Source organism: Ursus americanus, chromosome 10, assembly GCF_024610735.1.
Source record: "Ursus americanus isolate L20-20 chromosome 10, mUrsAme1.1.p, whole genome shotgun sequence".
In the NCBI taxonomy this organism is placed as follows: Eukaryota; Metazoa; Chordata; class Mammalia; order Carnivora; family Ursidae; genus Ursus; species Ursus americanus.
In genome coordinates this window covers 14515603-14534598 of record NC_142136.1, presented here as the reverse complement: position 1 = coordinate 14534598, position 18996 = coordinate 14515603, and the positions used below count along the sequence as shown (strand labels likewise).

The 18996-nt window shown below is 36.5% G+C and overlaps 1 protein-coding gene across 7 annotated transcripts in view; it reads right to left on the bottom strand.

Annotated features, from left to right (window-relative positions):
- The window catches only part of UGGT2 (UDP-glucose glycoprotein glucosyltransferase 2), a 189296-nt gene that overhangs the window by 70334 nt on the left and 99966 nt on the right, over nt 1–18996 (bottom strand). For all 7 annotated transcript variants that reach the window (XM_087865039.1, XM_087865040.1, XM_087865043.1 and 4 more), the window contains 3 exons: nt 14459–14665; nt 10723–10854; nt 5416–5540 (listed from right to left, as the gene is read on the bottom strand). In XM_087865039.1, the coding sequence (XP_087721165.1) occupies nt 5416–5540; nt 10723–10854; nt 14459–14665 (464 nt within the window). The remainder of the gene's footprint in view (nt 1–5415; nt 5541–10722; nt 10855–14458; nt 14666–18996) is intronic.

The window sequence follows — 18996 nt, the reverse complement described above, 5'->3', positions numbered from 1 at the left end:
CCACGGAATGGGAGAATATATCTGCAAATGATACTACATATAAAAGATTGGTATCCAAGATCTACAAAGAACTTCCCAAACTCAATACACAAGAAACAAATAAATCATAAAATGGGCAGAAGATATGAACAGACACTTTTCCAATGAAGACATACAAATGGCTAACAGACACATGAAAAAATGTTCAAAATCATTAGCCATCAGGGAAATTCAAATCAAAACCACACTAAGATACCACCTTACGCCAGTTAGAATGGCAAAAATTGACAAGGCAAGAAACAACAATTGCTGGAGAGGATGTGGAGAAAGGGGATCCCTCCTACATTGTTGGTGGGAATGCAAGTTGGTACAGCCACTCTGGAAAACAGTGTGGAGGTCCCTTAAAAAGTAAAAAATTGAGCTACCCTATGACCCAGCCATTGCACTACTGGGTATTTACCCCAAAGATACAGACATAGTGAAGAGAAGGGCTATATGTACCCCAATGTTCATAGCAGCATGGTCCACAATAGCTAAATCATGGAAGGAACCGAGATGCCCTTCAACAGATGACTGGAGGGCACGTATTGCATGGTGCACTGGGTGTTATACGCAACTAATGAATCATCGAACTTTACATCAAAAACCAGGGATTTACTGTATGGTGACTAACATAATATAATAAAAAAACATTAAAAAAATAAAAAAAATAAAAACCATCCTGCTTTCCTTATGATATGATCTTTAAAGACTTACAAGTGGTGTTCTCAGCAGTGTCCATAAGAATGTGCTGAATCATTCAATTTGAGGCAGTATTTGCTGAGTGCTGTTCATGTGTGCAAGCAGTGGGACACACACAAGGAAAGAAAGAAGGACAGAAAGAACTAAAGGGGGAATTTTTAAATAATTAAGAAGTCCAGACTTCTATGGTTACAAATTAGTTTGAAAACTAATTAAAACTGCATAAAACAAACACCTATATTACATATAACCAAATTTGAAAGTCCATGATAGAGGAAATGTATTATATGTTCATTGATACACTGGGGCAGAAAATGTTGGCTGAACGTTAAGACAAGTTTTTGGAGAGAAGAGGAAAAAGAAAAGAAAGAAAAAGTACTTCCATTTTATAAAGAAATTTAGATTCAGAGTGGTTGAGAACCTGTGTCTCTCTGCTATATCATTTTTTACTGGGCTATCAGGTTCTGACATGTAGGACTTTGCTTAATGGCCATTTAATAAACATACATAAAATGAATGAATTAATCGAGACCCAAATCTCTAAACTGCCTGAAAGGTATTTTATCAGCCATGTAGTCTCTAATATGTGAAATTGGAGGCACAACGCAGGAAATGTGGTCAAACATGCTCCCTGTGTTTCAAGGAGACCATATGCACTGAGAGAGGAAGAAATGAGGAAAGGGAAATTTGGGGCCCAAACAACGTTTTTGTAGATGCTCTGAATATGGTGGTATCCAAGTCAGTTTTTCTCTTTTTGCCAAGAACTGAAGAGGTGTACAGAACGAGGAGCTCCACGCCTCCTGTCTGAGGAGTGGAGACCTCGCTGAGAGCCGAGCAAGCAGTGATCACTCTGCTACAGGAGCAGCTATCGTGTGCTCCTCGGGGAGCTTTGCAAGGACTCGGCCTTCTGCAACCAGAGCCCACCTTCCTAGTCGCTAACTCTTGGAAAGCATGAAAACAAGGCCGCGTGTCGTAAGCATATGCTCATACTGAGGCAACTATGAATTTATCCAACCACATCACGACTTGTTTAGCCTTGTGTGTGCACACGCAACGACTTCAACCAGAGGGGATGTTCTTATAGCTTCATGTTATTGGTTTTTGTTTGGGTGGTGATTTTGGTGTGAAATGCACCTTTAAAGTGGCTGAAATAGTTTCTCAAACTTACTTAAAACTGTATTTTTTACCAAATAAGATTAAAAAATTAGCTCTGAAATGTTCGCAATATACTCACAAAATCTAAAAACTATTGCATTATATATACTTTCCAACATATACTAGACCTAAATTATTTAACTAAAAAATAACTTTTTTTTCTTTTTAAAGTTTTCTTTCGTTTTATTCCACTTGAAAATAACTGTGGATATTATCTCTTTGCTGCAGAAAAGCCCTTACTTTATGACTTTATTTATCATTTTCTATGGTAACATCATTTCCTAACTGACAGATTAAGTAAGGACATCCATTTCATCTGGATCAGAATTCTGTACTCAAGACGAAGAATCAGAACTTTGAGTTCTGGCAGGAACCACCTCAAAGCCTAGCTGTATGCTACAAGAGGCAGGGGTACACTGGAGTAAAAAATGGAAAAAGTTGTAACAGAAAAACATTAACAAAAAAGAATGTTGATGTGGCTTAAATATAAGATGCCACAGACTTTAAGACAAAATAATTATTAGGAAAGAAGTAATTTATGTAACGATAAAGGGAACAAGTCACTAGAAATGTAACTGTTTTGAATCAGGGTATACACGACTATAGCTTAAAATATTTAAAACAAAAATTGACAAAGTTACACAAATTAAATGAGAGATCCATAATCCTAGCAGTGTTTTAACAAACTCCTTTTGGTAACTGACCTTAAAACAGAGAAATTCAGTATTTCGATGGTTGGGAAAAAATCAGCATGTTCAATATAATAGAGATGTGTACAATCTTACACATGACTAGAGAATATGCCTTTAAAAAAATCAAACACGAAACAATGATAAAAATGAACCCTATCTCACAAAACTGAGAGAAATAAATATTAAATAACTGATGTTCATAAACCATGTTCTCTAATCACAGTTCAAAACAAACTGGAAATCAATTACACACTGTGCCATCTAAAAAATTTAAAGCACATCTTATTATTTATTCAATAAATATTTATTGGGTGTCTAACAAGATCCAGGCACAATTCTATATGGAGAAGATAAAAACAATAAAATGGGCCACGAATTTGCCTTATTGAAGCCAACAACCATAAATATTTAAAAACATCTTAAATAAACAAATGTTAAAAAAACCAAAATAGAAATTTGAACATATTAGCACGGAATCATAATGAAATATTTATATTTTAAATCTTATGTGATACAACTAAATAAGTGTTTAGAGAAATGCTTGAAGCCAGTAATTTAAAGATATGTAAGGGAAAAATGTGATATTAGTAAGCTATGAATTCAACTTAAGAAGTTTATAAAAGAGAACAGATTAAAAAGAAATAACAAAGAACTGAAACTGATAAAAAACAAAACAAAGCCAAAAATTAGCAGCTTGCCATGTCCTAAATCCACATATATGAAAAGTAAGTAAGGTAAGTCTAGTAAAATAGATATATCTTTTGCTAAATTAAGCAAACTAAATCAAGAGAAAGGCCAACATAAATGAGATGTTTTAAAAGCTGGAAGTTAAGGAACAAGCTATTAAAATTCACAAATGACATGAGTGTCTAATATTAGACAAAATGTTACAAAAATTAAGACAGTCAAGCAAGGAAGATCAATACAGAACCTAATATTGTTCCTATAATTTAGCATTAAATAATTTGAAAAGGTAACTTAAAATACACCATTTACAATATGAGCTAAAAGCATAAAGTACAAGGGAATAAATCCAAAAATAGATGTGTAAGACCTCATGGGAAAAAATGGAAGCTTCAGTGAAGGACCCAAAAGGAACACTAAGTAAGTGTGTCTAACTGTCTACCTACATATTCTCATATATATGCTTATAGATAAATCATAAACCACAATTATATACCATATACACCAAGTTATATACCTATATTATTTTATATATTATATAATATTATGTTGTCTATAGTATATTATACATTTTTATAGCTATATATAAACAATACATGTATTTATTTAATAGATGGGTAATTTAATATTATTAGAAGATGGCAATTCTCCTTAAACTAATCTATAAGTTCAAAGAAATTCCCATTAAAATTCCAGGAACTTTTTTATGAAACTTGTTATGCTAGTCCTAATCATATTTATACAGAAAAACTAGCCCAAAACAGTCAACACAATTTTGAAGAAGAGGCAGGAGAATTTCTCCTACCCAGTATCAAAATTTCTTATAAAGCTGTGGTAACTGGAATGTGGGACAGGCCCAAGACAGTATACCAGTGCAACAGAATGCAGATCCAAGAAGAATTAAAGATATAAATCAGTAATAAATAAATAAAACTGTAAAACTTCTAGAAGAAAATAAAGGAGAATATTTTTATGAACTCAGGCTAGAGAAAATTCTTATACAACCTACACACACACACACACACACACACACACATCACAAATAAGCTATGAAGGAAAAATCCTGACAACATTTTGACATCGAAATTAAAAACGTCTATATATCTGGTAAGAAATTACAATAAAAAAGTAAATAGCCATGTCACAAACTGTAATATAATATGTGAGGCACATACAATTGATAAAGATTAGTATATAGAATCACAGAAGATGTTTATACATCATTAAAAGAAGAAAATAATGCAACAGAGAGCTAAGCAAAAGACACGTACGGGTATTTTACAGAAGAGTAAACATGAATGTAAATAATTGTACGAAAAGATACTCAACTTTACTAAAAGTCAAAGAAATGCAAATTAAAAAAAGACACAATTTCACATGTACCAGGTAGAAAAAAATGAACAAGTCTGATAACACCAAGTATTGGTAAGAACTTGGGGAAACTGAACTTTCACGTTTCTGGAGGAAGTGTTAATTGTTGCAACTGTTTTAAAGGACAGAACTTAACAGTACGGGAGTAAAGCGGAGGACGTGCATACCCTACAACCCAACTGCAACACTCCTGTGCTCCAGAGAAACTCACACTGCTGGTTCATTATAGCATTTCTGTAACAACAGTAAGAAACTAAAGCCAAGTTCACTGTATCTCAGTACTGGATTGTATAAACGAACTACAGTATATTCATAAAATGAAACACAAAAAAGGAATTAAAATGAAGAAATTAGTTCTACATACATGAACGTAGATAAAGCTCCAGCTGAAGTCGCAAAGGAGCCTATAGTAAATAGCATTTCTCTATAAAAGTCAGGCATTCAACACAATCAACACTGATCATGGATATTCACATAAGAAGCAAAAGCATAAACACAAATATGGAATCATACACACAACATTTAGGAAAATGGTTACGTCTCAGGAAGATGGAGACAGGCTGAGTGGGTAAGAAACAAAAAGGACAGTAAGATCCAAGGCAAATAAAACTATTAACATCTACAGTTTGGTGGTGGTGAGTATATGGATGCTTTTTGTTATTTAAATATCTCTACATATCTCTTATTATGTCTTATGCATGTATTTGAAACATTTTCTAATCCTAAAAAGAAAAAATAAGCTGCAAAATAGCACCCCCCAAAATAAATTACTCTTAGGATTTTAAATACTTACTTCTTTGAGCTGATGTCCATATTTTCAACAATGCCTTTAATTTTCTCTACGAAATTAGTAAATGTTGTTTTTTCCAAGAAGTAAAAATCTTCTGTATAGAAATTTTCATCTAAAGGTCCTAAGAACTTAAAATGAAAGTAGTTTCATTATTGTATACCTTCTAGAAGATACCAGTTTGGGACAAATATTTTCTCATCAAATAGATATTTAAGCAAAAACCGATTACAGATTAAACAGATGGTGGCTATCAATCCCACCATTTACTAAATCTACGGGGAAACAAAGAAGAAAAAATGTTTCTCACTTTGATATTCAAATAACATTTGCATAAACACCAAAATCAAACTGACAAAATTAAAAAGGAGTAAATTTTTTCCATTTGAAAGTTTTACTTTGAAACATAATGCTTCCAAACACCAAAGGCTTTCCGTCCTAAGGTAAGTTATACAAGCAAGTGTCTATATTTAATAAGTCTTTTATTTTCAATTTGTTTTTCTATTCACCTACAAATTGTGGTCTACACTATGTCGGTATGAATTAGCACATACACAAGGAATGAAAAAACAAAAAACAAGAGACAAATCATGTAATTACTTAAACGTACCAACCCATCTTCATCCCACTGATGCTGTATAAATGGTTTGGAGCCCAGCAAGGTCATGCAGGTCAGCTTTAAACCAGTAACTCTAGAGGTGGGCAAGGTGTCAAACTGCCACATACCTAATTTCGGAGGATGGCTACTCCATCACAATGACCACAACTCGACAACCATCAGCATTCCCTGGGGGAAGCAGTACGTTCAGTCATCATCCTATCATGAACGCAAGCCCCGATGTAGAAGGTAGGCCTGATGCAGTCTCACGCACTGAACAACTACACTTCATGACAAACACCTAGAAAGCATATCATTCCGAGTATTTTTTTTCTTGGTAAAAAGACAGAAGAAAATGGTTGTAGCAGACTTTCTCATTTCCCCTTCATCTGCTTCTGCAATTAATATTTTCTAAAAATTGATAAAGTTCTTGAATCTCTCCTCATTTGCTCATATCACAGGTGATCTTAGCTGGGATGTCAGCATTCCAGCTAAACAAATACCATGTTTCACTTTAAACATAAAACATGGGCTCTTAATGCAAAAAACGGGCACTATAAAACTAAAAGTACACATACAAACATTTCTTTGCCTTGAGATCTGGTACCCCTTTCAAAGTAACTTTGAAAGTACTTTCAATGTTGCATTTTATGGACTATGACTAGGAAAGGCCTGGAAAAGAGCTGAATTTTATCTATACTACCTCTAGCGATTGGAGCACTTTTGTTAATAACTCGGAAAAAGGAAATATAATCTCATATTATTTTAAGGGGTTAATTAGATTGGCTATCTTCACTGATTAAAATTCACCAGAGGACTCGTTCTATGTCACCTATGTAAGTATAGTGTGAAACAGCTAGAAGAAACTTGATTCTTCTGTCTTATTTCTTCTACTTAAAGTTGAATATAATAGTTGTGGAATAAAGTAACTTCAATAGTATAAAATTCACACAATGTCCAAGTTGGGAAAAAGGAATATTGAACTTGAAAATCCTGTAAAAACACAATAAAACCTACCTGGTGCCTATCCAACCTATCCATCTATTCTTTACTACATTTTGGAAATGTGATTTTTCAGTTATCCGGAATAACTGTTGTAATAGAAATGCATTACCTCCTTTGACAGCTCATTAATATTTTAGAAAACTCTGTTAGAGTGTTCATCCACATACTGAGCTAAAAAATCTCTCTACAATCATGGAGGCCTCAGCAACTGGCCTTGATTCTATTCTGACTCTCAGCAAGCGTAATGCAAATCAAATCTACAAATGTATCCACTATTTCTTATGACAACCTTTAAATATTTAAAGAGAAAACAGGAATTAATATTTATTGAAAATTTACTGTCTGTGGCTGTTTTATGTGCTTTAGGTTTAAAAGTATATTTAATCTCTATGACTCTGTAAAATAGACTGTCATCATTCCGTCTGTCTAAATGACATTTCCAAACCAAGTCTCATAAAGGTCATATAATTAATGGTGCAAATGGAATTTGAATCTAGATTTGTTTGGCTAAGAAAAAGGTCTTGCTTGTTTCTCTACTCTCTGCTACCCCTTGTCTTTCACCAATTTGTAAACATGTAAGTTAATAACAGTAAATTTATTACAATCATAGTAACAGTGTTATTTAGCATTTTAATACTAAAAATAAATAAATTTTTAATTTGTGAGCATATAGTAAGAAAGTATAAGATGATTGCTGCCCCCCAGTTTTAATCATCGCATTTAACAATTTGACTTTGAGTGTGTTTCAATTCTAACAAATATTTGGACGGGTTCAGAATGAAGAGTGATTCTAAAATGTCTGATTTCAAGCACTGAACTATCTCGTTCCGAGTTGTAACTATCTGCTACAATTGCTGTGATTACTGTGCTTTTTAAGCATTACTCTGAGACAGAGTAATAGACTAAGTATTACATGACAGCTCATAAGCCACAGTACTTCTTTTCAGATATACTTTTCTATTTGAGTCACAGTTCCATAAATAATACAATAAAATTATAATTTTCTATGAACCAACACAAAAATCAACATAATCGGACTTAATATCTATCTCCAGCCCCAACCTCTCCCGAGTTCAACTCACACATTCAATTGCCAACTCAACAAGCTTAGGAGGAGGTCCAGAACTGACCGCTGAACTCTTCCTAATGTGCAGAGTGGACTCTCTCTCCTTCCCCTTCCACTCCTCCTCAACAACCCCACTCTGTCTACAGACTTCCTCGCCTTAATACAAGGCATCTCCACTCTGCCACTTACACAGTTCTCTCACATCCCACGTCAAGTCTGTCAGCAATTCCTGTTCACTCTTCCTCCAAAATACATCCCACAGCCACTCCTCACTATGTCCGCTGGAGCCATTCTGGTCCAAGCCGCTGTCAGCTCCCACCTGGACTACTGAAATAGCTCCCAAATGGCTTCCTGACACCCTACAGTTTGTCCTCAATATAACAGCTGCTAGAGATCCAAACAGAACATAAGTCAGATCATGTCCGTCCTCTGCCCCGAACTATGAGCTTCATGACTCATTCAACGTAAAGCAAGAGTCCTTGAACGGTCCATAAAACCCTACATCATCTGGGAGGCAGCTGCTTCTCTGAGCTTCTCTTCTGACCACTCTCCCTCTACCTGCTCTTCCTAGAACACACAGCAATCATCTCACCTTCGGACCTTTGTCCTCTCCGTTCCCTCTATCTAGAACATTCTTCTTCCAGATATTCCACATGGTTTGCTCCCTCACTTCCTCTGGTTCTCTCCAAATGACACCTTATCAAGTAGGATGCTACTTGTTATCTGTTGCTGACCACCAAAATATAAACTTCATGAAAACATGTTGTTCACTACTAAACTCTCGGAACCTAGAAGAATATCTGGTTCACAGCTGGTGCAAAATTAGGATCCGAATTTTTTTTTTAAGATTTTATTTATTTTAGAGAGAGACAGGAAGAGAGTGGCAGATGGAGAGGGAGAGAAAGAATCTTAAGCAGACCACGTGCTGAGCGTGGAGCCTGACGTGGGGCTCAATCTCATGACCCTGAGATCCTGACCTGAGCCAAAATCAAGAGTCAGAGGCTTAACCGACTGAGCCACCCAGGTGCCCCTAGGATCTGATTACTTTTGTAAATTTCAAGGAAAATGAGTAGAAACCATTATTCTAGGAAAAACATAACTGTAACATTTTTTATCACTAATATTGATAACTTATGAATTACATTAAACAACGACAAAGAAAACATAGGGGAGCTTTCCAGACAGAGCCAAAGGTAGCCACATACTGTAAAACTGTTCTAAAAAGCTACATTTCTTCCCAAAGCAACTGTTAAAAATAAAAAGCAATGCAATTTCTGGGCTTCCACATACCTCACTATCAAATTCACAAATATTTTGTATTACTGTTAATAATACATGACAACTGTTTTCACTGATTTGTAAAACAGCTCTGTACAAAGATGAACCTTTAGGAGCTAATGTAATTAGCTTGAAAACTGCTACACTGAAGCAGATATATTTATATGCGAAAGCTTGCAAATACGAGTCCCTCACCATTCTCTAATTCCTAGTATTTATAGACTCATGTAAGAAAGAATAAGCATAATTTTAAGGGAAAACAATATGGTAATAAAACAATGATAAAATGTAGAAAACAGGGGCACCTGGGTGGCTCAGTCATTTAAATGTCTGCCTTCTGCTCAGGTCATGATTTCGGGGTTCTGGGATTGGGCTCCCTGCTCAGCGGGGAGTCTGCTTCTCCCTCTCCCTCAGCCCCTGCATGCACTCTCTCTCTCAAATGAATAAAATCTTTAAAAAATGTAGAAAACAAAGAAAACGTTAAGACTGTATTATAGCTTGGAAGACAATTTAGGGATATATAATTTGATAGTTCAAGCAAAGATATGTCAAACACATTGCCTTACTTGATATCTTAATAAATCTAGGCACCAGATTCAATTTTTTAAAACTTAAATCATTCCTGAGAAATAAAACCAGATTCTCATACTCAAAAAATAATAAGTAGATATCATCATGAGTTCTGTAGTTCTATAAAGATTCTCTAATTCATCAGAAAAATGTTTCTGATATACTAAGAGAAAAAAGTGATATAAAATTTTATACATACACATATGATAGGATTAAAATTATGTACTTTTACAAACCAGACATGGCTATGTAGAGTAGAAAAAGGGGTTAGAAGGTAAAACAACAAACTATTCATAACAAATTTTATTAGGAGGGTAGAAGTAAGAGTGATTTTTCTTATAGATTGTTAATGCTTACACTAATAAATATTACTTTATAGCTCAAAAATAACAATTTAATACTTTTGGAAGTTAATGTAATCAATTGTAGAGAAAAGCTGTAAGAAGAAAAAAAATGTCACAACGTACTTTCTACACCTACTGCAACAGTGGTTCTCAGTCACAGCGTTGTGGTGGATAATAAGTTGTTTGTTCTAATAATTGTATTAGAGCAAAATAAAAGCTGTCCCCAGGAGACATTCTTAGCCACCACATTCAACATTGTCATCACTGAGGGGTGGGGTGAGAGAACGAGTAGCGTGCCCTTTCGTTCATGCTGAGACCTGTGTGGTGTGTCTCGAGTAGGAGCCCGTCCTCTGCAAGCAAGTGCTACAGCAGGTGTGTTGTGACAGAAACAAATTTGAGACCCCTCTATCATAGGCCCATGAGAAAGGTGAGCAACTGCTTTTCCTACTTACTTTCCCATTGCTGACAATACCTATTTCTCCAGGACGCAATTTAAGTACATCTTGACAGAACAGCTGATGAGTTCGGAAAATATTCACTCCAACAGTATTATATTTTTTCTCAAAAGCATTCTTATCCATCCCCTACAGCATAAATTAAGACGGATGAAATCAGTAAGAGAAAATATGTTAAATTATTTTCTTAACAAAGCCTGCTTTAATATATTAATGCAAAATTTGAAATTATTCTAAATTATTTTAAAAAGTACTATTTTCTTCTGAAACATTTAAAAAAAGAATATTTCTTTGGCAAGTCAATTACAATAGTTGTAAATCTTGTTACAAGCAGATATCATATGCCATCCATTCTTTCAAAATTTCAGGTGATTATTGATTAGTAATATGCAAGGGGGTATCAATGTAAATAAAATTCAACATTAAAGAAATGAAACAAAATGTTTATTAAATTCTGAACTCAATACCCCCATTTGGTATACTCAGTAAAAACAACTGTCTAAAATAGAAATACCTTATCTCACCTCATTATACCAATCTCACAAAACCAATTTAGTAATAATGCATTTTATTTCTGAAATACAGAAGTAATCCTTGGTTAAAGTAAAAAAATATACGGACATTCACAGAAAATAAACCACGAGCAGGTTCCTCACATCTTCGCGCTAAAACACACTTCTCCACATCAGTACTCATCAAACTTCAATGTGCCATCACCTGGAGCATCGTTAAAATGTAGTTTCTACTTCAGAAGATCCAGGGTGGGGGCCTTCAATTTTGAATTTCTAACAGGTTCTTGGGTGTTCCCATGATGGAAGGAATGTTCCACTGCACTGTTCAATATGGCAGCCACAGCCACGGATGGTCACTGAGCACTTAACATGCGGCTAGTATGACTGGGGCACAGAATTAAATTAAATTAAATTTTATTTCAAAAAATTTATTATGTTCAATTAGCCAGCGTATAGTACGTTAGTTTTTGATGTAGTGTTCAACGATTCATTAGTTGCATATAACACCCAGTGCTCATCACCACACATGCCAGAATTTAAACTTTAACCTAATTTTAAGTTTTAAAGAGCCACATTTAGCTAGTGGATACAGTAGTGGACAGTGCAGCCTTAGATCCTGCTTACTTCCAAACTCTCATCTCAATCATCCCGTCTCTGACCACAAGCTCCTGAATTTCCAGCTCATGCAACCTAGTGTCACCAGACCAACCATTATTCAACCCCTGCAGTCCTCAGCCCCTACCACTTATTTACTGTCCATCATACCTCCCAAAATTTTCCTCCTATCCGAGCTACACCCCAAAGTCCTTTACTACAACAAAAACCTTCCATGCTTAGCTCCCTTGAATGCTTCCTTAAATTCATATTCACCTGGCAAATCCCCAACTCTATTAAAACACAACTCTGCTTCCTCTGCAACTAGAACCAAACTGTTAATACAGCTAGAGAAAAACATGCAACTAATACTGACCTCACTTTCATTTTAAGGTCATTAACTTCAAATGGGCCCTCAGAAACCTTCCCATGCTAATTTATTTAATTCACTTGCTCACTCTCAGAATAACAGAAAGGGATGTGGCATTTTCTCCTCTTTCCTCAAACCTCTAATAATGCCTACTGTCATTCTAATACTTGGCATTGACCAGAATTTCTTCTGAAAATGAATATAATTAGAAGTACTTCATCCTGCTAAATCTACCCTTCTGCAACCATGCCCACACATTCTGCCTTCCTTCTGGTTAAAACAGATGAACAGTTTCTCTTCTTAAGACCAACAGTTAACATCTGTCCATTGGATCCTGGCACCTCTTACTACTCAAGAACTTTGCTCCTAACTCTGTTCCCCTCTCTATCATCCTTTCTCATTGTTTGGATGGACTGTGTCCGTTAGCATACAAAACAGTGACATCTCCCAAATTTAGAAATCCTTGACCTCAGGTCCTGTTCCAGATACAAAATATTTCTCTGTTCATGGTAAAATAAAGTTTCTTAAAAGAGGTACCTATACTCACTATCTCTATTTGCTGATTTCCCATTCTCTTTTCAATCTAGTTTACTTTTATACCTACTACTCCACTGAAACAATTCTCACCAATGACCACCTTAACAAGTAAATGGTCAATTATGAAGCCTAATTTTAGGAACATCTGGCATAGTTGATCATTCTCTCCTTGAAATACTTTCTCCAACTGACCTCCAGGATACCGTACTCTGCTGGTTATCTTCCTAACTTGTTGGCTGCTCCATCTGTCTCCTTTACTGGATCATCCTCTCGCATACTTCTATATGTTGGAACATTCCAGGGCTCTGTTTTCAGCCTCTCTTCTCTCACCCAACTCACTCCTGAGGTATCTCATCCAGTTTCTTGGCTTTAAATTATATATAATGTTGGTAACTCTCAAAGTGTCTGACTCTAAAAATACCCCAACAACCCTCTATTGATTTCTACACTCATTAACTCAATTGTCAACCCAGCATCTCCACTTGAATGTCCAACAGGAATCTCCAACATGTACAGACTTAACTCTTAATCCTTTATGTGTCGAGATTTCTTCTCATCTAGACTTCCCCATCTCAAAAAGACACCATCATCAATTCAAGCCACTCAAGCTAAAATTTAAGGATATTACCTTTTATGTCACATAGGACCGATCAGCTAATCCTGTTGACCAGAGTTGTAACAAATACTATGTGCCAACCACCTCACTATCTCTACCACCAGTACCTAGTCCAGGACACCATTATTTCTTGCCTGGATTACTGCAATAGCATTCTAATTGTTCATCCTATTTCCACTCTTGTCTGGCAACTACCAGATCTTCACATGGCATCCAGAGTCATCTTTGTAAAGATTATTCACTTCTTCAAGATTTCTCAATGGTTTCCCATTATACTCAGGAAAGACTTCAGGTCCTTACTATGGCCTATAGGTGCTTGAAATATCTGGGTTCTGTTCCCGACCTCATCTCCTGGTACTCTCCACATCATGGTCTTTATTTTGCTCACAATGACCTTCTGCCTATACCTCAAACCTGGAAAGCTAATCTGTGTGGTAGTCCTTTAGACTTACTGTGTTCCTGAATCTGGTACATTCTTCTTGAAGATTTTCCATGGCTTGATTTCTCATTTCAGACCTCGGCTTAAAGGTAAACTCTAGAGATGTCTTCCCTGACCACTCCAGCTAAAAGATCATCCCTCAAACTATCTACCCTATTCTTTCTTTATATTGTTCCGGTACCATTCAGTTCTTCTGTCTCTCCTACTACCATGTAAGCTCCACACGGACTCAATGTATCTGCCTTGTTCACAAGACTATCCCCACTGTCTCGCAATCAGAAAATACTTTTGAAAGGATTAATGAATCTTCCTTCTTGAGGATCATCTTCCATCTTTAGAATTTCCCTCATACTACACCCCTTCAGGGAAATACCTGAGTATTACTTACATAATCCTTTAATTCTCATTCTTCATTTAAGTACGCCTTAACCAGAATGCCATCAACTTCAAGTGTCACAAAGTAGTAGCAGAAATATTTGGCTTGCTAAATGCCTTGATGCAAAGTCATATCATTTAATATTTACCTTTTCCCGTTTGAAGGAATGTTTCTTATGCCCAATTGATTATACTTATTTATTGATATTTTTTCAGTAACATGGTAACACTGGCTTATACTTCCTAAATATGCAGAGGATACTTATTATTCCAAACAAATAGCTACTGACCTCAGTAAGGAATGTTTTAATTTTTTCTCCGGAGTAAATAGCTGTAGCAGTTTCTTCCTTTGCCAGTTTCCTGAGAAAGTTTCTCAAAAAGCTGTTTTTCTGTGTAAGAAAAGCTGCCAAAACTCCTCTAGAAATAGCTGTGTTCTCTTCATTTATTTTTGATGTAGGATTATAAATAACCCCCAACCGACTATGAACACTTGTTTTCTGCAAAACACATTTATAGGTGAAAAAGATCAGTATCTTGCATATCTTTGTACAGCTGAACTTTTTTCTTTCGCATCGAGTTTGTTCGGTTTGCCACACAGTGTCTTTCTATGTGGACTGTACTGAACACGCACCTACTGACAGCCTAAAAACAGCCACTGTAGTAACTCCAAGTGCTTCACCTCTTTGTAGACAGTGTTTTATAACGCAACTTCGTTTAACCTCTTCTTGTGTGTGAAATAACACATAAAATACACAAAACATAACTGTAGAACTCAATGAAATTAGCCCATAAAACTATAACCCAGGTGGAGAAACAGAGCACTGTTGGCAACCCAAAGTCATCTCTTGTATACCCTGCCTCTTACTACATCTACCCACTTTTCTAGAAACAACCACTACCCTGTTATTCATTGGTTGTACCATTCTTACTTCTTTCTGGTGTATCACCTAAGTTTCATCCTTAAACATTTAATCTATTTTGAACTTCATATAAATATAATCCTACAGCATGTATTCTTTCTTGCTCTGTTTCCACTTAACCTATCGGTTGTGAGATTTATCAACAATGTTTTGTGTGGCTGCAGTTACTTTATTTTTTAGGACTGTACCGAATTCCATGGTATGAAGATAATCTATTTTATCCATTCTACTGAAGCTGGGCATTTGAATTTTGTTTCATTTTGGTATTCTACAAGCAGAGCACCAGCCATGAAGTCTTCTTGCCGGAACATGTTGAAGCTGAATCTGATTAAGCTTCAGACATAACTTCCAGTACAGAGGAGATATAAGGGCTAAAGAACAAGTTCAAAATACTATAAGAACAAAAAATTAATGAAATTCAGAATGTGGGATTTTTCTACAAAGCAACCAGTTTGGTCTCTTTAAAAAATCACCAGACAAAATGTGGATGTGACTGTTCTACAATGAAAGAAACTAATGAAATTTAACAGTGAAATGCACTATAGGAAACAAGTTTGGATCTTGGTTCGAAAAAAGACATCTTTGTGGGAACAATTTAATGAAGACTTAGTACTAACAATGTGAGAGTGGTACTGCAATTACATAGAAGAATATCCTAATTCTTGGAAAATGCATGTGAAGTATTAAGGGATGATATATGCTGATTTCTACAACTTCCTTTAAAATGATCTAGACCATTCCTGCCCTTCCTCCCCCACAGATAATTAAACCAAATATGGTAAAATGTTAACAATTATAGAATCTAGGTGTTAGGTATGTAAGTGTTCATTACATCAGTCTTTTGAACTTTGTATAGCTTTGAAAAGACAACATGGTCTCCAAAAAACAGACCCAGAGAGGCACAAGGAGAGGCCCCAGTAAGATAACGGCAGAAGTTAAAACTAAGCTGGCTAAAATGAAATATAAATGAGAGAGGCTCAAGATATAATACTGGAAAGAATAAAACTCAGAACTGATACCACAGATAATTCAATTAATGAACTAGATCAGGAGTCAGCAAATTACAGGCTGTGGGTGAAATCCCATCTGTATTTATATGCTCCTCCAGCCAAGAGAAAGTCAGGTGAAATGACAGAGCAGCCAGAGGTCTAACAGAGAGAATCAGAGAAAGAGACAGATGGAAAGAGCTGCCCTGGGATCACACTCATCCCTCAGGGTCTGGAAAACTGCATATATTCTACACTGGCCGCACTTAGGAAAATGAGAATGGGGCATAGGACACACTTGAAGGCATTCCCTGAATAAACACTGCTGAATAAAAAGCTACTTTGCTGGTGCTTGGGTGGCTCAGTCGGTTGAGTGTCTGCCTTAGGCTCAGGTCATGGTCCCCGGGTCCTGAGATAGAGTCCCGCATTGGGCTCCCTGCTCAGTGGGGAGTCTGCTTTTCCCTCTATCCTTCCCCCTGCTCATGATCTCTCTCTCAAGTAAATAAATAAAATCTTTAAAAAAAAAAACCAAACTACTCTGACCAGGCAACTCCGAGGCAGACAGGTTTAAAAATAATATTAAATCCATTCTGGGCAGTCTGGAACACTTCATATGTCAAAGGTTGAACCTTCTCAGGAGTAATGAGAAAGGGAAATTCCAAGACACTTTCCCATAGGTGAATGTGGGGCAAAATCATAAAATCCCTGAACTGGGAAAGTAGCCTTTCAGTCAAGTACACATCCAACAGTAAAGGGTGAACATCTAACCACTTATGGGGACTTAAGCACAAACTTTGAGTGGTAATTGGCTTTTGCTGACTCAGAGGCAGTCTCTAGGAAACCAAGATAAAATATAAAAACAAGGGAAAAAGTCTAAGCAGGAACATCAGAGATAAACAATGAGAGGGAAACAGACTACTGAGTTAGTTCAGTCACATCACTAAACAAATAAACAAATGACCAAACAAACAATGGGTAACCCTGGGGATGAGGTGGTTATGGTATCCAAATGTGCCACTATGTATTATCTAAAATGTTTGGTTTTTAATAAAAAAATTATGAGACATGCAGTGAAACAGAAGAGTATGATTTATGCAAAGGAAAAATACCAAGCATTAGAAACTATCTTTGAAGTAGATAGTTGACTTAACAGACATCGAAATATGTTCAAAGAACTAAAGGGAACCATGTTTAAAGAATTAAAGGAAAGTATGGTAAAAACAAGTTATTACACTGAGAATAATAACAAAGAGATAGAAATTATAAAAAAAGAACCAAATGGAAACTCTGGAGTTGAAAAGTACAATAACTGAAATGAAAAATTCACTCAGAGGGGTTCAATAGATTTGAGTGGGCAGAAGGAAGAATTGCTGAGTTTAAAGATAAATCCAAAGAACTATAATCTAAAAAATAGAATATAAAAAGAATGAACAAAAATGAATAGATCCACAGAGAAATGTGGGGACACCATTAAACATACCAATATGTGCCTAATGGGAGAGCCATATACATTGTAACTACTGGGAAAAGGCAGTCTGTCAGCTTCACAAAGAACATGCTACCAGAAATTCTTGAGAAGAAGGAGAAAGAAGAAATGACAGACTCTATAGATCCCAAACACCCCTTTCTGGAATGTACTCGTCTGCAGGCCACTTAGAGAACCCAGAATGTGTTCTGAGATCATCTAACATGACATGAAAACTGTCCTAGCTCATGTTACGTTTTGTTTAAAATGTATTAACTATTTTTGAGCACCTCCAAGATGGCCCCCAATGACCCCTACTTCTTTGTACTCACGCTTTGTACGCACTCACCTGAGCCACTCCTGAATTCTTAAACCCCAGACACTGGGAAAAATAAATGTTTGTTGTTGTTGTTGTTGTTTTAAATCTAATTGTTTTGGATATACACAGGGAAATTTAAATGTGGAGTGAGAGTTACATTTTTTTTTTTAAGATTTTATTTATTTATTTGACAGAGATAGAGACAGCAAGAGAGGGAACACAGCAGGGGAGTAGGAGAGGAAGAAGCAGGCTCCCAGTGGAGGAGCCCGATGTGGGACTCGATCCCGGAACGCCGGGATCACGCCCTGAGCCGAAGGCAGACGCTTAACGACTGCGCCACCCAGGCGCCCCATGTTTGTTGTTTTAAGCCATTAAGTTATGGGGTAATTTGTAATCAGCAATAGATTTACACTTAGCTAATACAAAACAATTTCATAAAATATTTTGGTTTATGTTTCTTAGGTGTTTTTAATCTAGACAGACTTTCATGCTCCCTTAGAAAGAGAGAAGGTGGGGCGCCTGGGTGGCTCAGTCGTTAAGCATCTGCCTTCGGCCCAAGGCGTGATCCCAGGGTCCTGGGATCGAGCCCACATCGGGCTCCCTTCTCCGCTGGGAGCCTGCTTCTTCCTCTCCCACTTCGCCCGCTTGTGTTCCCTCTCTCGCTGGCTGTCTCTCTGTCAAATAAATAAATAAAATCTTAACCAAAAAAAAAAAAAAAAGAGAGAGAGAGAGGTTAGAAGAGTTTTTTGCTTTTTGTTTATTTTTCTTAGAATGTGGGAGAATCTTAAGTAGGCTCCACACCCAGCACAGAGCCTGATGCAGGACTCAATCTCACGACCCTGATATCATGACCTGAGCTGAAATCAAGAGTAAGAGGCTTAACTGACTGAGCCACACAGGTGCCCCTGGGACAGTATTTTTAAATAAATATAGAAAGATATCCTATTGGGGCGCCTGGGTGGCACAGCGGTTAAGCGTCTGCCTTCGGCTCAGGGCGTGATCCTGGCGTTATGGGATCGAGCCCCACATCAGGCTCCTCTACTATGAGCCTGCTTCTTCCTCTCCCACTCCCCCTGCTTGTGTTCCCTCTCTCGCTGGCTGTCTCTATCTCTGTCAAGTAAATAAATAAAATCTTTAA